At 40.0% G+C, this 21,918-nt stretch overlaps 1 protein-coding gene across 3 annotated transcripts in view; it reads left to right on the top strand.

Annotated features, from left to right (window-relative positions):
* Positions 1–20,846, top strand: part of ap2a1 (adaptor related protein complex 2 subunit alpha 1) — a 36,312-nt gene extending 15,466 nt beyond the window's left edge. Inside the window, exons 6-22 of one of the 3 annotated variants that reach the window (XM_054759817.1) lie at positions 344–603; positions 891–1,059; positions 1,290–1,427; positions 1,651–1,833; positions 3,042–3,139; positions 3,245–3,476; positions 4,741–4,929; positions 5,787–5,941; positions 7,437–7,499; positions 9,573–9,635; positions 11,853–11,935; positions 13,394–13,480; positions 13,690–13,816; positions 15,460–15,576; positions 15,666–15,735; positions 16,582–16,716; positions 19,343–20,846. In XM_054759817.1, the coding sequence (XP_054615792.1) occupies positions 344–603; positions 891–1,059; positions 1,290–1,427; positions 1,651–1,833; positions 3,042–3,139; positions 3,245–3,476; positions 4,741–4,929; positions 5,787–5,941; positions 7,437–7,499; positions 9,573–9,635; positions 11,853–11,935; positions 13,394–13,480; positions 13,690–13,816; positions 15,460–15,576; positions 15,666–15,735; positions 16,582–16,716; positions 19,343–19,420 (2,247 nt within the window). In that variant the 3' untranslated portion in view covers positions 19,421–20,846. The remainder of the gene's footprint in view (positions 1–343; positions 604–890; positions 1,060–1,289; positions 1,428–1,650; positions 1,834–3,041; positions 3,140–3,244; positions 3,477–4,740; positions 4,930–5,786; positions 5,942–7,436; positions 7,500–9,572; positions 9,636–11,852; positions 11,936–13,393; positions 13,481–13,689; positions 13,817–15,459; positions 15,577–15,665; positions 15,736–16,581; positions 16,717–19,342) is intronic. The other 2 variants (XM_054759818.1, XM_054759819.1) reach the window with 2 other exon arrangements.
* The last annotated feature ends 1,072 nt before the right edge of the window (positions 20,847–21,918 follow it).

The following is a 21,918-nucleotide window of genomic DNA, read 5'->3' as shown; positions in this document are numbered from 1 at the left end:
TATATCGGTAACATTTGGGAGCAAATGCTAACTAGATGTAATACATAAACTGTGTGTACAATGAACGCTACATAGCTATTTTGACTGACAAATTACCAATACTTAGGTTACGTACATAACTATTGAGGAATTAAGTGTAATTGTCTTTATTGCCACATTGAATTGAATTGTGAATTATTTGTGAATGATATCAACTACTTTGATTGCCTGAAAACTTTGAAAAAGTGAATCTAAAATGTTAATAATTTGTATTTAGTATAGTCGTTTCAAAGTTTACCGGTTAGATTTTTTAAATATAATTTAGGTCAAGGACATTTCTGACGTTTCTCTTTTGCTTACGTAGATTGTGTCATCAGCCTCCACCGACCTGCAGGATTACACCTACTACTTTGTTCCAGCACCATGGCTGTCTTGCAAGCTTCTGCGTCTGCTGCAATGCTATCCTCCACCCGAGGACGGCGCTGTGAAGGGCCGCCTGGTGGAGTGTCTGGAAACCATCCTCAACAAGGCCCAAGAGCCACCCAAGTCAAAGAAAGTGCAGCATTCCAACGCTAAGAATGCTATCCTGTTTGAGGCTATTTCTCTTATCATCCACTATGACAGGTAAGCGTTCGTTAGTTACTATGGTAGAATCCAGGTGAAGCTTGAAGATAAGTCACTGTGTGAAGGTATTATTAGTGCTGTGTAACTAGTTGTTGTTTCACGCTGCTGAGCGATAATGAGGAAGTTAAAAATACCAAAAGACCCCTTAAGTCAACTAAAGCACTCGAGTCATAAGAACTTGAATGGGACTTGCTGAGTTGGTCCACATACATGGGTTGTCAACATAAGCGAGACCACTGTAAATGTGTTGCTCAAATGTTCTTTCTGGTGTGTGTTTTCCTCCGCAGTGAGCCAAATCTGCTGGTGCGAGCCTGTAATCAGCTGGGCCAGTTCCTGCAGCACAGAGAGACTAACTTGCGCTACCTGGCTCTGGAAAGCATGTGTACTCTGGCTAGTTCTGAGTTTTCCCATGAAGCAGTCAAGACGCATATTGAGACGGTCATAAATGCCCTAAAGGTGATACATTCCACTTGAATGTGGAATCTAAGTGTGACTTTTATATCCAATATAATATGCAATGACACTTTGATTTGAATATAAACCACATCTCATCACCCATTTTCCAACAATGCTCGGCTGGTCTTGAAAATAATGCAATATAATTGTTACACACTGTGTGCCTAAGATTTCTCTCTGCCGCTTCCCCCTTCTTCTGTTTTCTAACAAATTGCTTTTGGCGTCTGCAGACTGAGAGGGATGTTAGTGTTCGACAGAGAGCGGCAGATCTCCTGTATGCCATGTGTGACCGCAGCAATGCCAAGCAGATCGTAGCTGAGATGCTCAGCTACCTTGAGACAGCAGACTACTCCATCAGAGAGGAGATGGTGTGTGAAACCGCTCAAATAAGAATGCACTATGTTCAATTCATTTGCACGTTATTTACTGTACACTCAAGTAACTAAGCTAAATTAAGAGATATTTTGTGTTCACAAGTGCCAAGCATTTGAGTCAACAATAGCAACTGAACGGAGTGACCTATACCTGTCTAAAACAAATATGATTGGATTCAGACGTTCTCCATTGACTGAGATTTTTGTCGTCATCCAGGTGCTCAAAGTAGCCATTCTGGCCGAGAAGTACGCTGTCGATTATTCATGGTACGTCGACACCATTCTCAACCTCATCCGCATAGCTGGCGATTATGTCAGTGAAGAGGTATGGTACCGTGTCATCCAGATCGTCATCAACCGCGATGATGTGCAAGGCTACGCTGCCAAGACGGTCTTTGAGGTACTCCAACTTTCATAAACATTGAGATGCCACACAATACAAATTAGAACAAACATAACATTTACATAAACAGCAGTACCAATCACGTGCTACACAATGTAGATGTTATTAGCGTCCTCCATGCAAGGCATGTTTAAAACTCAATTATCTGACACTTTCATACAGTACTGAAGTCCTTGTCAAAGATTAAAGGTGCTATCTGGTTGCCCTCGCTCACAAACACATTACAATAGGGCTGTCTGTGTAGCCTGTCATTACAATTCCGTACAGTAGATCATCGAAACTGCAGCTCATCAGTAGAACATCAGCTACTCAGCTAACAGAAGGAAGGTGCTCTTCAATTTGCAAGCAATAGCCAACAAGTAGCTTGACAACACAGTGCAAATGAACAGAACGTCATCAAAGAGAACGACAGCCTTACTCATGGTGCCAGCCAAAAAATTAACGCGATAAACGAGGGAACGCTGTAGTGAGATATTAGATGTCTAACAACAAGAAAAATCAGCGCGCACTTACCTGTACATGGAGTGCAAGACAAACATGAGATAATGTGGCACGCTTCTTATGACACAAACCGAAAACCTCCTGCTTTCACCTGTCCACACACACAAACACTGAGTTTTACATCATGGCCAATTATGCTCATAACAAGATGGCATCATAGAACACGACACCCCCAATATGAAACACCCCAGATATATTCCGTTACGATCACTTTTGTCAGCATAAAATTTGCAAACCAAAGGGGTAATTTCTATGAAAAAGCAGTCTATGTCGACATGTTGCAGTATTGTTAACTTCCATCATTATTGCTCACGTGTGCAAACAAGATATGTCCAAATAATAAAAACAAACAAAGAAAGGTGGAGGGCAACTGGAAAGGAACTGCCACTTACCTTCAATGCTTCACTGTAGGACAAAAGGACCTTTCTTTTGTGGTTCATGTCTCAGCTTTTTTTATCCCCCTTTCCAAACAAATGGAGGAAAACAATGTCAACAAGTGCCATACGTTCAAAAATCCTTTATCGCCCATTTTCCTTATGTCTCTGGTGGAAGCCACAAGTAAATGTGCAAGCAATGGCTATTTTTTGGTTATATCGACAACCGCTTATGTCAGACAATCTGAGGGTTGTCTACGTGAATGGGTTTCACTTTACAATAATGTTCCTGCAGTTTATCATTTAATGTAATGTTTCTGTTTTTTTCAGGCCCTGCAGGCCCCTGCCTGTCATGAGAACATGGTGAAAGTTGGCGGCTACATTCTTGGAGAATTTGGTAATCTCATTGCTGGCGACCCCCGTTCCAGGTGTTTTTTTGTTTATTTTTTGTTTATTTTTTTTATTAAGGCTCAGTGCCAACTGAATATTTAATAAGCGGTATCAAAAGTAACTTCTTGTGTTATGTTTTCTAGCCCCTTGGTCCAGTTCAACCTCCTTCACTCCAAGTTCCACCTGTGCTCTGTGCCGACTCGTGCCCTGCTGCTGTCGGCCTACATTAAATTCATCAACTTGTTCCCAGAGACCAAGAGTACAATCCAGGAGGTTCTCCGCTGCGACAGCCAGATTCGTAATTCTGATGTAGAACTGCAGCAGCGTGCTGTGGAGTATTTGAAGCTTTCTTCAATTGCCAGCACCGATGTCTTGGTTAGTTCTTGTTAGATCAAATTTTTATGTGCAATATCAAACACAAAATTACGAAGTTAACAGTGAACCACTACGCCTACACAGTTGCAATGAGCATCAAAAAAGCTAGAGTAACTATTCAGGTAAACGTTTCAGTTTGATGATGCCAAAGACCATTCAAAGATGCCAGTAAGAAGTGTCCAGTCTCTAAAACAGTGATTCTCAACTGGTGGACTCACTTTTGGGTCTCGGACCTGTTTTCAGTGGGATGCGGGTCTTTTCCTGGGCAAAAAAAAAAAAAAATCATGCAAAAATAACCCGATGTTCATGAATGCACCTCGTGTTCTTGTGTGTGCTATTTGCTTGCTAGTGTTTGCGTGCCATGTTTATAGGCAACATTGTCAACCTTGAGTGGGCGGGGGAGGACATTGAGTGGGCAATTAACGAAATGGTGGGGTGCTGTGAGTAGAGTAGGAGAGGGACACGAGACGCCATAAAGGGAGAGACGGTGTCTCGTCACCGCTGCAGGGCATGGGGGAAAGCAGAGGGGTGGTCTACAGAAGAAACGGCCCTCATGTTTTTATTAAACTTTCCTACTGAGTTAATCAGAAGAGCAGTTACATTTCTGTATTTCAATCTTTTCAAATTGCACATGAGTCAGGGCAACTGGAGTCCCTTGAATTTCTTGAAGATATTTCACCTCTTGTACTGAAAACCTTTACAGACACTTTTTGTTCAAATAATTTTTGAGTTTTTGAATAAAAAGGTATTGTTCCTTTTGTGCACTATATCATATTGGAACAGAACATTGTCTTTTCATTAAATATAAGATATTTTAGAAATTTAGTTAAAAAATGTCCACACCACTTGCCATGAAAGGGGCGATGGTGGGTCCTGTAGCCTAACCAATTGAGAACCACTGCTCTAAAACATGGGTGTCCAAATTTTTCCCCAAAATTTAAGGATGCAGGGGCCCACTATTGCATGTTTTGTGCATTAAAGATGCCAAAACCATCCAGTGTAAGTCAGTATATGCTAATCTATCTGAAAAACAACATCTTAGCTTTGTGTTATAGGTGACAAAGCAAAATAGTGTAATATTTTATTATATATCATTATGTGCCGAGGGTTAATAAAGAATTTGCTACGGGCAGAAGATGGCCTCCGGGTCGCACTTTGGACACCCCTGCCGTAAAATATTGACTAATACCTTACCCTAGTACCACATTATTCTAGGGCTTGTCTGCAGTGATCACATTTTTGAATGTTGTTTCTGTTCTTTTAGGCCACCGTTCTGGAGGAGATGCCTCCTTTCCCCGAGAGGGAGTCTTCAATCTTGGCTAAACTGAAGAAGAAGAAGGGTCCTGGTGCAGTATCAGTGACAGACCTGGAAGACAACAAACGGGAAGGCGGGGAGCTGAATGGAGGCAGTGAACGGGGCCCAGACACAACAGCCATGGCTGCCTCCAATGCTGTAAGCAGATTGTGTGCAGGCCATTCTGGGTTGCATTTGGCTGCATATCAGCAGTCGCACAGTACAGTAGATCCCCGCCTATTCTGTTTGGCATGCGCACCCCCACATGTTCACAGATTTTTTTCTATGCGTTGAGTAGTAAATAATTTAAAGTGAAGGTGATTTTAAAGTGATTTGATGCCGATATCTGTAGTGGGGAAAAGTGTGCTGTAGCTATGAATCCAGCATGGCATTGTCTCAAGTCAATTCACTCAAGTGGTGATCCTGAAGTACAATGCATACCTGTCAACCCTCCCGTTTTCCCTGGGAAACTCCCATATTATGCCCTTCTTTTCCGGCGCCGTCCCATTTTAAAAGTTGATTGTATTTTTTGTCTTAACTTTCATTAAAAAAAAAAATCTTCTCTGTTTCTGCCACTGCAGTACAGTACAGTAGTTCCGGTCCACTCGGCATCATTGGTGTAATGTATCCTGTAGCCGGTAACTGTTAGGCCAGCAGATTTTTCAAGCATCTGTGGGGGGGTGCTGGTTAAAATTTTGCCGCGTATTCCCTTTGTTTCTGAAAAAAATTCTTATATTCTAATGCAAAAGTTGACAGGTATGGTGACTGCATGCCTGTACTTGTTTCTTAATGTGTAAAACTGAATTTAAAATGCGTTTTAGTAACTGTTATATGATATGGAGGTTTTTTATTTTTTTTTTAAGGCATTTTTGGGACTTTTAATAGGTGCCTCTAATTGTGTTTTTTCACCATTTGTAGGGGTGTCTTGAAATGTAACCCCCCCACAAATAGTGGGGATCTACTGTTGTTCCAACATCTTCTTAGAATAAGCGGTTTAAGTGTACCTTTCTTTCCAGTCCACCCCATCCCCATCAGCAGACCTCCTTGGCATCCGATCTGGACCTTCTGTTGGCACAGCTCCAACCAGTGCTGGCAGCCTGCTGGTGGATGTGTTCTCTGAAGCGGGCCCCGCTGCACCTTCTGCTGCGGTGAATGACGATGGCTTCCTAAGGTGAAAAATCAACCTAATGAGCAGATGTAGAATCCTTTGTGAGGGTTGGGTTTCATGGCCCATTTTTCAAATTCTCTCTTGTCTTGACATGCAGAGAGATCAGTCGTTCACCTGGGATGATCTTGGTTCTATCAAATTTAAAACTCTTGAGGAAAGTAGTAATATGGTTGCTGAGGGGCTTTTACAGACACTTCAAACTGTGGCTCTCAAACGTTTTTGGACCATAAAGGTGGTCCTTGGCTTTGTCACATTGTCTTAAAATTGTCATTTGAGTTGGTGTTTGTTGTATGTTTGTTCGGTAAGAATGCTTTTTCAACTAGTAGTGAATTATGTATGATGGTTGCTGTTCTTTACTCTATCTTTGTCTGATATGGACCTGTCAACCTGGAGAAAAGTGCATTCAGATATTAGTCAAAATTTTCAAATTCTGTCCAGTGTGTCCCACAGGACTGTGATCTATCTGTGGCATTGGGTTGCTGGAAGAAGGGCTAGATTTAATCGTCGCAATCGTAACTCCTGACCAGAGTGGAGATCTTGCGCGTGGATGGGTAAAACTGAGGTTTTTGGTTTGTATCATATATTGAAATGTGCGACATATGTCTTTAAACTTAAAGGGATAGTTTGGATTTTTTGACATGAAGTCGTTTGACATCCCTATCAGCAGTGTTGTGCATCAATCAGCAGTGACTTACTCCCCACTTCGACCTGTGAGCAGATTCCTGGTCAGATTTTGGTGATGAGGAATGTAGTAGAGTAGATGTGTATTCCACAGCGGATGAAGACCGCTGCGACGCGAGTGGTGCAGTCATAACATCTTCATCCACGCATGAAAGCACTGTGGAACACATAGCGCAAAGTGATACGCCGCGCAATTGTGAGGTCTGATGTTTTTCGAGGAGGTGACCACTGGTATAATATATCATATATAAACAGAAGAATCAAAATAAAAATATGCACAAAGGGAGGAAAAACGTCAACAAATTGCTATTGGTTAAAAAAATCTTTGCCTTCCATTCTCAAGTCTCTGGCGAAAGTCACAACTAAATGTGCTCGCAATGGCTAGGCTAGTTTTGGTTTTGAACAATATATATATATATATATATAAAAAGCCCTTTTGTAAGAAAATAAGTGGATTGCATTTACTTTAATTGGTGAACCAGCAACTACAGTAGTTAGGCTGCCCTAGAGTAAGGCCCCAACTCCCCCGTCCCCTAATTCAGCTCATCCCATCACTCTTATCGCACAGAATGTGTGTGGACTGGTTCTTTGTGTAGTGTAGCACATAGTTAATTAATTTGTAAGAGTCTTCGTGAGCGCTAGTGTGGACTTCTCCCTGGTTGGCAGGTCCGCTTTACTTGTCTGTTCATTTGAACTTTCTGTGTATGTGACTCTTTGGTCTTTTTCTCTCCTTTCCTTCTCTCCATTTTCCTGCGTGCGTGCGTGTGTCTGTGTGCGCGTCTGTCCTCCGTCCTATACCGTGATTGGACATTGACAGAGATCTGGAACAGCCCACCGAGACCTCTGACTCCCTATTGGTGGAGGGTTCTGGTGACTCGGAGTAAGGGCCCTGTAGTAAATTACAGACTTTAGCTAGAAACCCACTACTATTATGGCACCTTCACACTGTCATAATGTCATTGATATCATAGAATGTTGGTAATGTTTGTTTTTGTTAACAGGTAGCTTGCTGACCCATTTAGTTTAGATTTGCATCAAAGATCTTGAATTAGTCTAAATTTAATTCAATGGTCCCATGTTATCATTAAATCACATGATATTGCCATAACAGCATAAATATTGTCCATTAGTCCATTATTTAATGCAACGTAAAGTAACGCAGGTTTACACATGGAGTGCGACTTTTGTGAGCACATACACTGCAACTTGACATCTACTGTATACATTAACATTGCACTGATATGAAAAAAAGCACTCACAGATGTATTTTGCACATCAAATTTATTATAATTATTGGCATCAAGCTACTGCTAATTTGTTGCCTATGTACTGTACTGCTTACAGTAAATCATGTGAACTGTGCCTGTGGTAGAGTGCAGTGTGAATGTATTTGGAAAGTTATTCATTTTCTATTCTATTGGTTCCAGATTCGGTCATTTTACCTGCAAGTACTGATTGTATATTATATACAGTGTTTCCCACAGGTTAAGATAATGTATATGTTACTGTACATGTAATAACTCATCTTGATGAGCAGATGCTTTATAATGCACATTACTAGTTTTTTCAGGCTTCATTCAGATTGGCCAAAATGCGCATGACAGCCAGTGAATGCGTTTTTATGTGGTGCATATGATGTGTGTTAAGAAGCAGTTACAATGCCATTTACTGTGCTACACACAGTCCTATTATAATTAGGGATGTCCCGATCCACATCTTTTGGCTTCCAGTGCGATCCGGTACCGATCCTTTTTTTTTTTTTTTTTAATAAATGATAATAAGCTTTTGTTACTAACATGAATTTCTGTAATTGAATATGGTTAAGAAAATAGCTCTTCAAAGCATTAAAAAATGCAACCAACAAGTATTGCTTAATTAACTTTTTTTGTTACACAGCATGACCAACAATATTGTTTGGCTTTTGGATCAAACCTCGGTGAGTCTTGTCCCTAATCCAATAAAAGTTGCGATAAAAGTCCATCCAATAAGAGATAAATTTGAAAAAAATGCATGCAAAACACTTTTAGGGTAACTAATCATTTGACATGATTATAGAATCATTTGTGTCAACGCTATAATTTATGGAGGGTCCCTAGTACAAACAACCAGCAGTTAGAGCGGCACATCCCGCGCGAGCTGCCCGCACCATGACACAGCAGTCCGGGCACAGTGAGAGGGAACTACCACTGTAGCTACGGAGCCGAATATCCAACGTGAAACTAACCACCACGGTACACCACGGACATGTCTGCATGGTGTTGTTGCGTTTTCTTCTTCTTCTTGCGGGTGGCGGGAGTTGAGTGGCAACCAACCTTGAGGGCTCACTTGAGGGTCACTTACCTTGTTGGAGTGTGGCCCAGAGCTACGAACGTAATACAGCATTCTGATTTGCCCGATCTCGTGGTGGAAGCCGATTTTATCCGATTTTCAAAACACAGCGGATCGGCAGCCGATTCCGATCCTGAAGATCGGATCGAGTCATCCCTAATTATAATATGTTCATGAGCAAGGACAAACAGGTAGCGCCAAATCTATTTGTGACCATCCAAATTTATCTGTGGCGGGCCTCCACAAATAAATGAATGCATGGGAAACACTGATATATACTGTATGTGTTTGCAGGGTGTTGTCTGTGTTGCATGTAAAGTTATGACCTTGCTAAGTCAAAGCTGAATATTAGCATCTCTTCTGGCCCATTTCATATTCATTTATCGATATCAGAAAATGTCCAAATACATACTGCTGGTATTTGTAATGATCATTTTTGTCTGCTGTTACTAACCATTTCTGCATTTTATCTTTTTTCCTCTTCTCTTCTATTCTTCTTAACCAATCTGCCATTGCATTGCCTGCGTGCATGTGTCGTGTGAATGTCTTCTCTTCTTCACACACATCTATGACTCTTCTTTTTCTGTGGTCTGTCTCTCCGTCCTTGCGTCTTGTGGTCTTTCAGCTCTGCTCCTCCCTCTGAGGATCCTGCTCCCCCTCTGTCTGAGGCTGATGAACTTCTTAACAAGTAAGGTCTTTTTCTATGTGCATGCAAGCTTTGTTGTCTTGTCTGTGAAGAAATATATTTTCCCTTGGATTATTCAATTTTTCTGCTGTGTTTTTAGGTGTTTGTGAAGCTAGTGCGAGAGATGTCTGAGGCAGTGGGTGGGGAGGTTGTACACGAGCGACGCCGTTTAAAAAAAAAATAAAAAATTTTAAATTAATTTAGCTATTTTTTTAATGTTAATGTTTTTTTAATGCATTTTTTTATTTGATAGGATTTATTGGTATGGCATCATAATTCCTCATATGGCCCCGGTATTTGTTGTCAGGCCTGTCACAATAACAAATTTTGCTGGTCGATAATTGTGCTATAAATTATCGACGATAATTGATAATTTTGACCATTTTTTCAGACCATATTATCCATCAAGTTTATTATTCATTGATCACTGTGTCATGTCACATTTGTGCCACTAGATGGTAGTTAAGTGTAGGGTATTTGTAAGCGGCACAGAAGATGCCTACTATATAGCACTTACAAATCGGGGCGTCACCACTTCACCACTTCACATACACATACACTTCACAAGCAAGCGCCAACCGCCGGCACGAATGCCCCACAGCACATCCACACTGGAACTGTGGCATTCGGCTTAGAAACTATTACTTGTCGGCTTTCATTCATATTAGCGTTTACTTGCTAACTGCTCGCTAGCACTCAGTGTATTCAATCACTACGTAGCTAGCCCCCACGTACTGTGACAAAGACGCTGAATAGGACAGGAGGCTCACTCTTTCCCCTTAATTTGACTGTACAACCAATTCTCTCAGACACAAGCAGAGTGAACCCTCTTGTCGTCCAGCCTGTGTACTACTGCAAGACGAGGAAATGGAACAGGCATACATACACGTCGCACATGTCAGTTTATCAAGGCATCAAAATTATCGACCTCGATTTTTTCTTTCTTTTTTTTTTTTATCAAGTATTGAGGTCATTTTCATTCAGTGTATTCAATACATTTAGAGTCAGATCAAACATCTGAGGAACCAAAAAAAAACAGTTCTTTATTCCCCAGTGTAATTAATTCTTTATACACCCCAAAAATTTGAATGCCCTTTATTTTCATGCAATTTTAATCTTTTTATAGAAATAGCCCTTTTACATTCACTGCATGGCAATGTCATGCGATAGTGAGCATCTATTGTGGTGGTGTCCAAAGTGCGGACAGGGGGGGGCCATTTTCTGACCGCATTTTGGGTTTTTTGGGACCTCGGAATAGCCTAAAAATAAAATTAATGATATGTTATCATTACACTAATGTGCTTTGTTACCTGGAACACAAACCTATGATGTTGTTTTAATCAGAGAGTTTAACATACTGTACAGTATATTGACCTCCACTACATTGGATTGGTTTTAGCATTTTTAATGTACATAATATATCAAAGTGGCCTCCCGCATCTTTCAGCTTTTCTGCATGCGGCCCTCCCTGGAAACGCTTTGCCCTCCCCCCATCAATCGACTGCTTTTTGTGTGGCTTTTTCAATTTTTTTTTTACGCTATCACAGAAGGGCACCAGTCATGTAAAGTCAAGAGAAAGTGTGATTAACACCGTAAACCCAGAAATTGATATTATTTCATTGCTGCAGTGTTATAAAGGATGAAAGTACATGCATCTGTGTTCCGGCTGCTCAGTACAATATGGCAGCAGTTGACTTCAATAAGAAAATAAGTTAGATGTCTTAATCTCGACAGATGTACCTTAACTTTACAGTGGATAGCTTCTTTTTACACTTATATAATCATTATAAATGTTACAAAATTGCAGTTCCACTGGATCATCAAATGGGTTTTTGTGTGCCCTGCCTTAAACAGTGTAGGCGGTCCTCGCCTGCCTTCATCTCGCTCTTAGAAGATAGAATTGAAAACTACAAATTTCCCTCCAGGCCACCTGACTTTGGCTCCTGTGGTCTAGTTTTTACTCATTCAACTCACCAGCAATCTGGATGCTAGCCATTTTGTGAACCCTCGTCAGACCAGGGTATATGGGGCGACAGGATTATGAACCACGTAACCCCCAAATCAATATAGCCCAATCATTTGAACCAGGTGCTCCACAGGGCAAAAGTTGAATCTTTGGATAATGTTTCACCCCCCCGCCTTCACTGTGTGCTGTTGCTGTGGTGTTCACTTGCTTTTCTCGACTTGACCATTTCAATTAAAACTGTCTTCATCTAACAGGTTTGTGTGCAAGAACAATGGAGTTCTGTTTGAGAATCAACTTTTACAGATTGGCATCAAGTCCGAATATCGTCAAAATCTGGGTGAGTAACGAGGCCGCCTGAGTAGATTTACCGTCTGGCTCTATTTGGTGAGTCCAATATGCAGGGTGACCCTAAAGTCTGAACATATAATATACAAGTACATACATTATACAAAAAAAAAGTTTAATTAATAAATTAAGTGATTAATAATAGATTAAATCATTCTAAAAACAATAATTGTAAAAATGAAAAAACATACATAAAACATAGATATGATAATATACAGGCGATTGAAAGGTAACTCTCTATTTTAAAATACTTATTTCTTTATTTAAATTTTTTTGATTGTGTTTAGTGGCATAAGAATTTTACCTAACCCGTGGCTGAATGTCGTACCTTGCTGGAGTGTTCCTTCCTTGCAGCACCACAGGAAGGTCGGAAATAAATACATTTTTATTTATAATAAATAAATGAATAGTATTTTAAATAAGGCAGTTACTTTCCAATCACTCTATGAATAATATAGTAAGATTAAGTAAAGTAATTAAAAAAAAAACATTTATTTAAATTTTATTTTTATTTTTTTTATACTAGTGTGTTTGTTTCTAATTGTACATATTTATATAAACGTATTTTTTCACTGTGTGTCTAGACTTTAGGAACTCCCTGCAGCACAATTTCCACACAAACATCTATTTCTGGCTCTAGGTATATAGTCGCCCTGCGCAGTATTGCAGTTTGATTATCGCTCCTTCACTATATTGTGTTTTTTTTTGTTGGTTTTTTTTTTGCTGTTTCATGGTAGAATATGGCCTATTATTAGTCAAAACATATTGAACTACAAGTGATATGTAATCTGGTCACGAGGCGGCAGTAATGACAAAAAACATCGAGACATTACATTACCGTAACACTGCATGAAGTCATAATAGAGTGAAAAGAGTTCTCCTCTCATCCCGTGTGGAAGTGGTAGGTTTTTGGCTTTGTAGGTTTAGAAGAAAGAAATTCTGACAAACAAATAATACTGGTGAGCTCACTAGCTTCTTACCTCCGGCTGTCTCGAATCCCTGCAGCAAAAGAGTTGCAATTTGGTGTAAACAATGAATGATAGGAGTGTTAAGGTGACTAAAGGGGTGTTATTTCATGTCTACAAGGGTATATTAATGTGAAAAAACGTATTTAGAAAGTCATCAGGTTTTCTAAGCTCTAACTATGAAAATATTAAATTTATTACTTACTATGTCACGGAAGTTCATTTAATGTGGTCAGGTCTAGAAACACTCAACCGCTATAAACAAGGGGCAACTGTATCCTTCTGAATTATGCACAATAAATCAGTAGTCAGTTATCTGCAACAGATCAGTTAACTTTTGATGTTTGGCGGGGCACCTTAAAAAACAAATGACACTCTGGTAGACATTTACTGTACAGATGAGATTAGATACATGAAGATGCATGACTAAATGAGTGGTATTTTGAGAGCCTGCTGTGTTCATTGACAAGTTGTCTTTCTCATAGGGAGAATGTATTTATTCTATGGGAACAAGACATCAGTGCAATTTGCCAGCTTCACCACTACAGTCAACTGTCCTGGAGAGCTTCAGTCTCATATCCTTTCATTTCTGTTGCCTGTCAGTGGATGGGATCAAACCTTCAGGCAGTATACATGTGGACCAGCAAGATATTTTAGCATATGCATGGCAAATATCTGTTGAAGCAGATTTGTTTTGTAAGTGGACTTTTATCAACGACACTGGTTCCAATTTTTAAACCCATGTTATCAAGACAGTGTTTAATGGTCCCTAACAGCAAACCACAGCTTAATGTTCAGACCAAACCAGTGGAGCCACTGGTAGAGGGAGGAGCCCAAATCCAGCAGGTCCTCAACATCGAGTGTTTGACTGACTTTTCTGATGCACCACTGCTCAACATCAAGTTCAGGTGAGCTCAAAAAAGAGTCACAAGTGTGAATGACTGATGTGTGTAATGTTATTTATTTTCACCTTCATATTGGCACTCAATGCTAGGATGCAAGGGCCACTTTGATATTTTGTAAAGCAACACATGCAGATATGCTAAGATATATATTTCAAGAAAAAAAATGCATCTCAGCTTTGTAACATACTGTAGGGGAAAATCATATTACTATAAACTTCTTTCTCTGCTCCCACCCATTTTTTTTTTTTCCAAATATTTCAACTTTCTTCTTTAAAAAAAATGTAGGTAATTTTTTTTTCTTAGAATATTCTGACTTTATTTCCGTAAATTTTAAAAACTTTTTCCCTCAACCAAATTTTCCAAAAATGCAACTTTTTTCTTTTTAGATTTTGACTTTATTCTTAAAAAAAATTCTTGTTAAATTATATTTTTTGTATGTGCGGCAGGCCAATTAAAAAACAAACAGCTGCGGGCCGCAAATGGTCCCCTCGCCACACTTTGGACACCCCTGCTTTAGTGCCAGTAATGGGTTTTGTTGCATACTAGAAAGTAAATGCCCTTTGCTCCATCTTTCATCTGCACAAACCGGTCATTCTGAGTAAATTGAGAGACAATTAAGCAACAGGTACAGGTGTCTTTGTGGGCTTTCGGAGAGAAACAGAGCAAGGTCAAACAGAAAGGGGTTTTCAGTTAGCCCATCTTTATGTATGAAATCCTGCAAAGATCCTGCACAGTAGAACCTTGGTTAGCTTCCGCCCCCATTAGTGTTTTTTTTTTTTTTTTCGGTTTACGTCGAAAATATATGCCACAATTTTGAGTCCAACTGTGTTCTTAATGGATTTTTAGCACAAACGCATCCCTCCTTGTTAGCATCCTAGCTTACAAAATGGCAACCAGAACAGAAGTCAGCCACGTTATGTCGCCCGTGTGTGATGTCAGCAGTTGACTTGTGAACACAAAACACGTTTTTAGTTTCACATGTATAAAACAATTCTAAACGCATTTAAATGACAAATTAAAGTGATAAATGAACATTTAAGTTTACTTTTACCTTCATTAAAGACTTGATTGTTCTCGAAGACACGATGTGGCAGCGAGATCAACCACCACCGCCTTCCTGTTTTTCCATGAGTTATTTCTTGACTTAAGTAGTGTTTCTCACCTTCTTTATCAAAATGCTGGGACTTGCAACTTTCTTTGGCTCTATTTTGGGTTACTGAGGTAGAAAAACATTATTTAATTCAAGCCATAACTCATGGCAAAGCAGAGAGATGGTGTCCGTGTTGATCTCGCTGCCATATCGTATCTTGGGGAACAATCAAGTCTTTAATTCAAGTAAAAGTAAACTTAAATGTCACATCAAGAACACTACCATTTAAGGTAAAGGTAACCTTAAATGTTCATTTATCCCTTTCAGTCGTCATCCTTATGTATTCATATGCATTTTGAATTGTTTTCCGCATGTCAAACTATAATCATAAACTATAAAAACTTGTTTTGTGTTAACATTTATGGCTCTCTGCAATGGATTAATTGGACTACATTATTTCTTATGGGAAAAGTTGATTCAGTTAGCGTCTGTTTCAGTTAGTTGGACCTTCTGGAACAATAGTAATGACACTAACCAAGGTTCCATTGTATTACAGATATGGAGGAGCTCTGCAAAACCTGACCCTCAAGCTGCCCGTCACCATCAATAAATTCTTCCAGCCGACTGAAATGTCCTCAAATGATTTCTTCCAGCGTTGGAAACAGCTGAGCCAGTAAGTTTTTTTTTTTTTTTTTTTGTAATTAAGTGTTTTGTCAGTTTATTTAGGGTCATTGTAAAGTTTTTGTGTGAACTCTTCTTTAGGCCGCAACAAGAAGCACAAAAGATATTCAAGGCCAACCACAGCATGGACACAGAAGTTCTTAAGGCTAAGGTATGTCAACATTGTTTTGTTGGGATCTTTTTTTTTTTTGGATATTTTTTGATATTTGTAAAATATTTGTCTTCACCCTAGCCCGAGCTGGCTCCTGCTTCGACTCTGGATAGCGCTGGTTTTTGTGGCACACGTGAAATGCGCAAATTTGGCGATTTTTACTTACAGAAAATGTCAAAAATGATTAGAATCATACAGTAAATACATTTGCAGTGACAAATGTAAGTGTGTGCTGATTTTAAAGATAATGTACACAATCATTGTACATCTACAGAGTTGTAACGACAAGCTACACACAGTCCTATTTTGTGTTTGAGTGAGGGGGAACAGGCAGCCAAATCTAAAAACAAAACAGTTATCTGTGGTGGTCCATATTTCTTTGTGGTTGGCCGCCACAAAGAAATGAATGTATGGGAAACATTTATTTGATATTAAGCATAATTTAGGTCTGCTTGTTGGCCCGTTTCTCACATGACCCCTTTGGTAAACTACCATAAATACTGGACTATCGAGCACACCTATCTGAATGTAAGCAGCACCCACCAAATTTAAAGAGAAAAAAAAAATTGTACATATATAGGTCGCACTTGTCTATAAGCCGCAAGTGTCCATGTTGTAACATGGGATATTTACACAGAAAGACACATTATAAACCTTGTAGTCCTGCCTACAATCTGTATTCCCAGAGTCACAGATGCTTTTTTTCATCAGAGTTCAATAGCTGCCGCGGTCCAAGCAGAAGCTATAGTAATTGTGCACATGATCAAACGTACTTAAGATTTGACAGATCAAAACACGATTACTGCACAGTCTGTAATTGCTCACTCCCGGATCTTTTTTTTCTAGCTACTGGGACTCGGAGCGGCCCTGCTGGACAATGTCGATCCTAACCCAGAGAACTACGTGTCTGCTGGAGTGATCCAGACCAAGGGTCAGCAGGTTGGCTGTCTGCTAAGACTGGAGCCCAATGCCCAGGCACAGGTACAACACACACGCCTGATTTCAGTCTAGTTTCAAACAAAAATATTTAATGTCTTTTGTAATTTTTTTTTTTTTTTTTCAAATGATCAAATTGTTGATTTGTTGACCTTTAATTAATAATGAATGGAATTTCATGGTATACAATAATGTGTCGTATTTAATGAAAAATCGTTGGATTTTTGAGTTACAAATCCCAATTATGTTGATGTCAGTGAGCCAGACCAAGGGGCGTCATCATAACTGACTTTTACTGTACTACTGCAGATCCTCTGTATATGTACAAGTACGATACTGTACCTAAAACTAGGGAGGCTCCGATCAGGGTTTTATGCTGCCGATCATCCATGAGTGACATCGGCCGATACCGATACTGAAACCAATTACGTGTACATTTTTAAATGTACTATTGGCTATATCAGGGGTCACCAACATTTTTTTTTTGTAGGAGGTTCTTTTACAAAATGAAAATGGCCAAGAGCTACTCATTTTTGCAACATTTATTTTCATAGCTTATTTCAACCCAAACAAACCCACAAAATGCTGGTATCCACAACTCCCATTTTGTATTTCACAATGCATTTCTTTATATTGTTCTCAGATGTATTAACTGAAAACCTGACTGAAAAGCAGGCTTACAGGCGCCTCGTGTAGTCATTGGAGGCTCCCCTTGGAGGCGCCCTGGTGCCCACCGGCACCATGCACGTTGGTGACCCCTTGGCTATATGATATGAAAGGGGAACATAAAGTTTAGATAAAAGCATATTTGGCTTACTTTTTCTAAAATCACGAGTGAAACTTAGAGGATCAGACGCCTTCTTTAAGGAGAATTTGGATGCAAGATCAGCTTGATTGCCCTCCAGCAGGTCCCCCAGGCACGGCAAATCCAATCACTTTTCAGGCTATCCGCCTTATGGGCGCCACACAAGGGAGGCAAAAGTGAATTGTCAATCAGTGTAGTGACGCTCGACTATGTATTTTTAGTGTATGTAACTAGTAATCCCTCGTTTATGGTTAGCTGGTTCCAGACTCATTTCATTTGTTCTATTTAAATGGATTACTACTAAATATTGTTTCTACCATTATTAGAGCCCTCTAGACATGAAATGACAGCCTTAAAGTCACCTTTACACTCTTATTACCCAATGTTGTACACATAACAGTAAATAAGCCATTTAAGACATAGATAAGTCGCTCGTGTGTGTTGCTGTAAATGTGTTCTGGCTTTAAGGGAGTTGAGTGTCGGGTGGACAAGAAGTGACGTTGATGGTTCAGAGTTGATTTAAGCTTGGCATGGGTTACAGACACAGCAGTAGCCCATCTTTTTATTAGGGATTATTGTGCTGGTTGTGATATTATTCAAACCTGCCATAAAAGCCTGGCGATCAAGTCTGGTGCTTGTGTGTCTCACTGAACACTACAGTAACAGTACTGACACCTAGTGACCATTGTAGAATACTACATATCTTCAAAAACATCTGAATGTGTCTTCTGAATGCCTTATATTTGTATTTTTTATATGCTTAATTTAAGCAAAAAAAACCATAACATTTGCTTAAATATGCATGTTGTTTGACAAACAGGCCGTATTCAACCACCAAACAGCATGATTTTATACATTTTTGAAAAGCCAAAGTGGTGAGGGATTACTGTATGTTGTAACCACAAAACATCGTAACACAAAGATTGCTTGTACTGTTACTAATTTGACAATTCCTTTTTGTAGTTGATTGTTGACCCAAGAAAAGTACATTCATGTCTTCAGCAGTGTGGGGAGTAACAGCACATTGCAGCGAGTAACTACAACTAATTACTTTTTAACTCATTCAGTCCCAGCCATTTTTTCAAAAGAATACAGAATATTGTATTCTATGGCTGTAAAAACATAGAACTTACCAAAAGAAAGATTAGACTCTCATCTTTCATCAGACAACCAGTTTGTTTCTACGTTTTTCTGTTCTTTAGTAATCAGCAGTAGTGGGTACATAGATAAGTTTCAGGAAAATATCAGTTCCCAACAAGACAGGGGAGAAAAACTGCTTTTTCTGAAAAGCTACATTTCAAGCATAACTTTCTCTTTGACACATTTTTTTTGTTTTTGTGACAGCTCAAATCTCAAATATGTAAACTATACCACAACATAAACAACGCAAAAAATGGTTGTTTATAACAATTTATTTACAAATATAACACCATGAACTATTTACAGTTTTCACATTTGGAACTAAACAGTGCATGTGCGTGTGTGCATGCGTTAAAATTTCCCTGTAATGCGTAACCTTGTACACTCATCCATGGTCTTCCACTTCCTCCTTCCTGTGTTGTTTACATGCAAAAGATCCATGCCGAGCGCTTATCAAATGCACTTCTGCCACCTTGTGGCTGTTTTTACGGATTAAAACTGCTCTCAATGTGACATCCATTAGTGTGCAGTTGAGTCATGACCTCTTTTTCCCTCATGTGCAAAAAAACGTATAAGACGTATAAATATGTCTTTGGTATTGAATGAGTAATTTGCTCACCACTGGTCATCAATAAGGTCACATTGTTGTCATTTATTACAATGCTTTTCTAATTTAAGATGTGTGTGCGTGTGTGTGTGTGTGTGTGTGTGTGTGTGTGAATGCAGATGTACCGACTGACGCTGCGCTGCAGCAAGGACTCTGTGTCAAGGCGCCTCTGTGAGCTGCTGGCCCAGCAGTTCTAGACTTGCAAGAGCTCCAGAACTTTATCAAGACCAGTCCTCCTCCCACCACCCCCACCAGCGATCTCTCCCCTCCTGTCTCTTCCCACACTTGTCCCTCCGACAAAGAATCTTTAAAAAAAAAAACCTACATAAGGGAAAAAGCAGCCGCTGTTAGCAGCAGCGGCCATATTATTGTCATTATTCTAATTCATCTTCAATTTGTTTATTAACATCATGCAACATTATTTTTGTTTTTGGTGTTTACCTGTGTCGCGGCCAGGACTGTGCGAGTGTGTGTGTGTGCATGTGTGTGTCTGCTTTATCCTGGCTGCTGTGTATTAATAATGCTATGTGTACAGTGTGTGTGTGTGTGTGTGTGTGTATGTGTATGGGTGGATGTTTGAGTTGATGTTGATCAATTGGGAGATAGTATTCATCATACACATGCATCTATCTTCTCCCAAGCCCTTTACACACGCACACATACACGCACACACGTATAATTCCTTGTGGCCCAATAATGAAGGAAGACCCGACGGTCCTGCTCTCTGTTCATTTGAAACATTCCCTGTGATCGTAGGCCAGTGAAAATGCACTTAATGCTTTTTGGCACGAGCCCCTAGCGTGACCAACCTGATTCGTCTGCTCCGAAATGAGTCCACTCGATGGTTTTGTTTGGTATCAGTGTGTCTGTAAATAAGCGCCGGTGTGTTTACTTTATCGCAGTCATAGACATTCCCATCAAGCCCAGGCTGCTCATGTAGAAAGATGGAAGCCAGTGGGAAGGAAGGTTTCCACTCCTTATCCACTGCTCTGCTGTGTAAACCTAAACAATGATTTTTAAGCTGCTAAATGGCTTTTTGAGACAAGCGTCATCAGCCATCAAACAGCTTACTTGCTTTTTTTTTTTTTTTTTTAAGACAACACCTTTGAAAGCGAATGCTTGTCTTTCCCTACCATACAAGAAATAAGATATACTCCACATGCTGCTTCATGGTCAGCGTGGAACACATTAAATGCAGCATACATTTTTTCCAGCGTTCGGCAAGGACCATCCATCTATCCCCTTCTAGATATCGTTATTCTTTGATTCACAAATTTGTGTCTTGGGCTTCCTGAGCAGCAGTATTGATGTACTGTAGTGGAAGAGTACTAGACTTGTCCATTGTAATTACAGAGGACTCTATACGTGTGACTGGAAGCAGGTAATACAAAAGACATTGTCATATTACAATCTATGGCTGCACGGCAGTCACAAATCATTGTAGTGAGAAGCTTTTTTTTGTCATTCTGTGAGTGTGTGTGCGCGCGTGCGTGCGTGTGTTGTCCACTGGTTAATGCAGCCTCATGTATTTGATGTTCAAAAGAAAATGTCCAATACCTGTGTTAGAATTAAGAGTTACTCTGTAATGAAAAATGTGAAAGTAAAACTATGCCATATATCTGATATGATGACTCTTGTGTTCACTGTTGAATTATTACAGCGTCACCTGCACTCGCATACTTACGTTTAAGTTGTTTAAGTCATTTACGTAAGTGCGTTCATACCGACAAGCAAAATGCAGTGCAGTGTCAGTACCCGGATGTTGCACAAAAAAAGGGCCGACATGGTGAGTGTGCCGTGATGTTGAGATGCTCAGCTCACGTGCCAGTCATGAATGAGTCGTTCAAAACTTGTGTTGTACTGCATCGTGTCTCAGAGTTACGCGTCTTCTTTAACCCGTTCACTTCCTTACCCCTGCTACCGCTAGCTAAATTTAAAAATGAAACCAGTTGACATCGCTTGTTGTGCAGCTGTTACTCTAACTGCATTTGTATACATGTATTAGCCCCGTGGAAAAAGCATTTCCCCGACAAAAATGAACGATTCACTCTCAGCCTGCAAGTTTGACTGACTCAAGGGTGACGAAGACTGGAGTCTGACCCACTCTCGGGTGCAACTTGGAGCTCATGTGCGAGTTTCTGTGCGTGCTCTTTGTGGTGAGTGAGTGACCCGAGTACTCGATTCACTTCAATGAGGGCCTCAGAAGAACTCAAGTCAGCAAAAGGAATTGAGTTTAATTGACAGTTAACCCTCAATAGTCGCAGTCTTGGCTACATAGCGGAAGGGGAGGGACTGTGGCGTTAAAATAAATGGCACATACTTATTTTATATGTATAAATATTGTGAAATATATGCATTTGTGTCCAGACACCCTGTAGAGACAATGTACAATGTGCGTCATAACAATCTTTGACGCGCCTCTTGTGCTGGATCGCATTAGGTTCGTTTAACGTATCTGGTTAAATCACGTGACAACTGGTCCTCGCTTGTGTTTTATTAGGAGCAAACAGCAATTGTGTGCGTGAAGAGGACCACAGGGCCAAAACGTGTCGATGACAACGTGCAGTCCATGAACAGCACAACGATACAATCAATGCAATGACCAGTGTTTGCAGGTGCCGAGTCATGTGACTGCATACAAACGCAATAGAAAGATAATGACAGCCTGACACGCCCCGCCCACTTCACACCCGGA

The sequence above is a fragment of the Dunckerocampus dactyliophorus genome, chromosome 18 (genome assembly GCF_027744805.1).
Source record: "Dunckerocampus dactyliophorus isolate RoL2022-P2 chromosome 18, RoL_Ddac_1.1, whole genome shotgun sequence".
NCBI lineage: Eukaryota > Metazoa > Chordata > Actinopteri > Syngnathiformes > Syngnathidae > Dunckerocampus > Dunckerocampus dactyliophorus.
The sequence above is the reverse complement of the archived record's forward strand: the minus strand, read 5'-3'. Positions and strand labels throughout refer to the sequence as shown.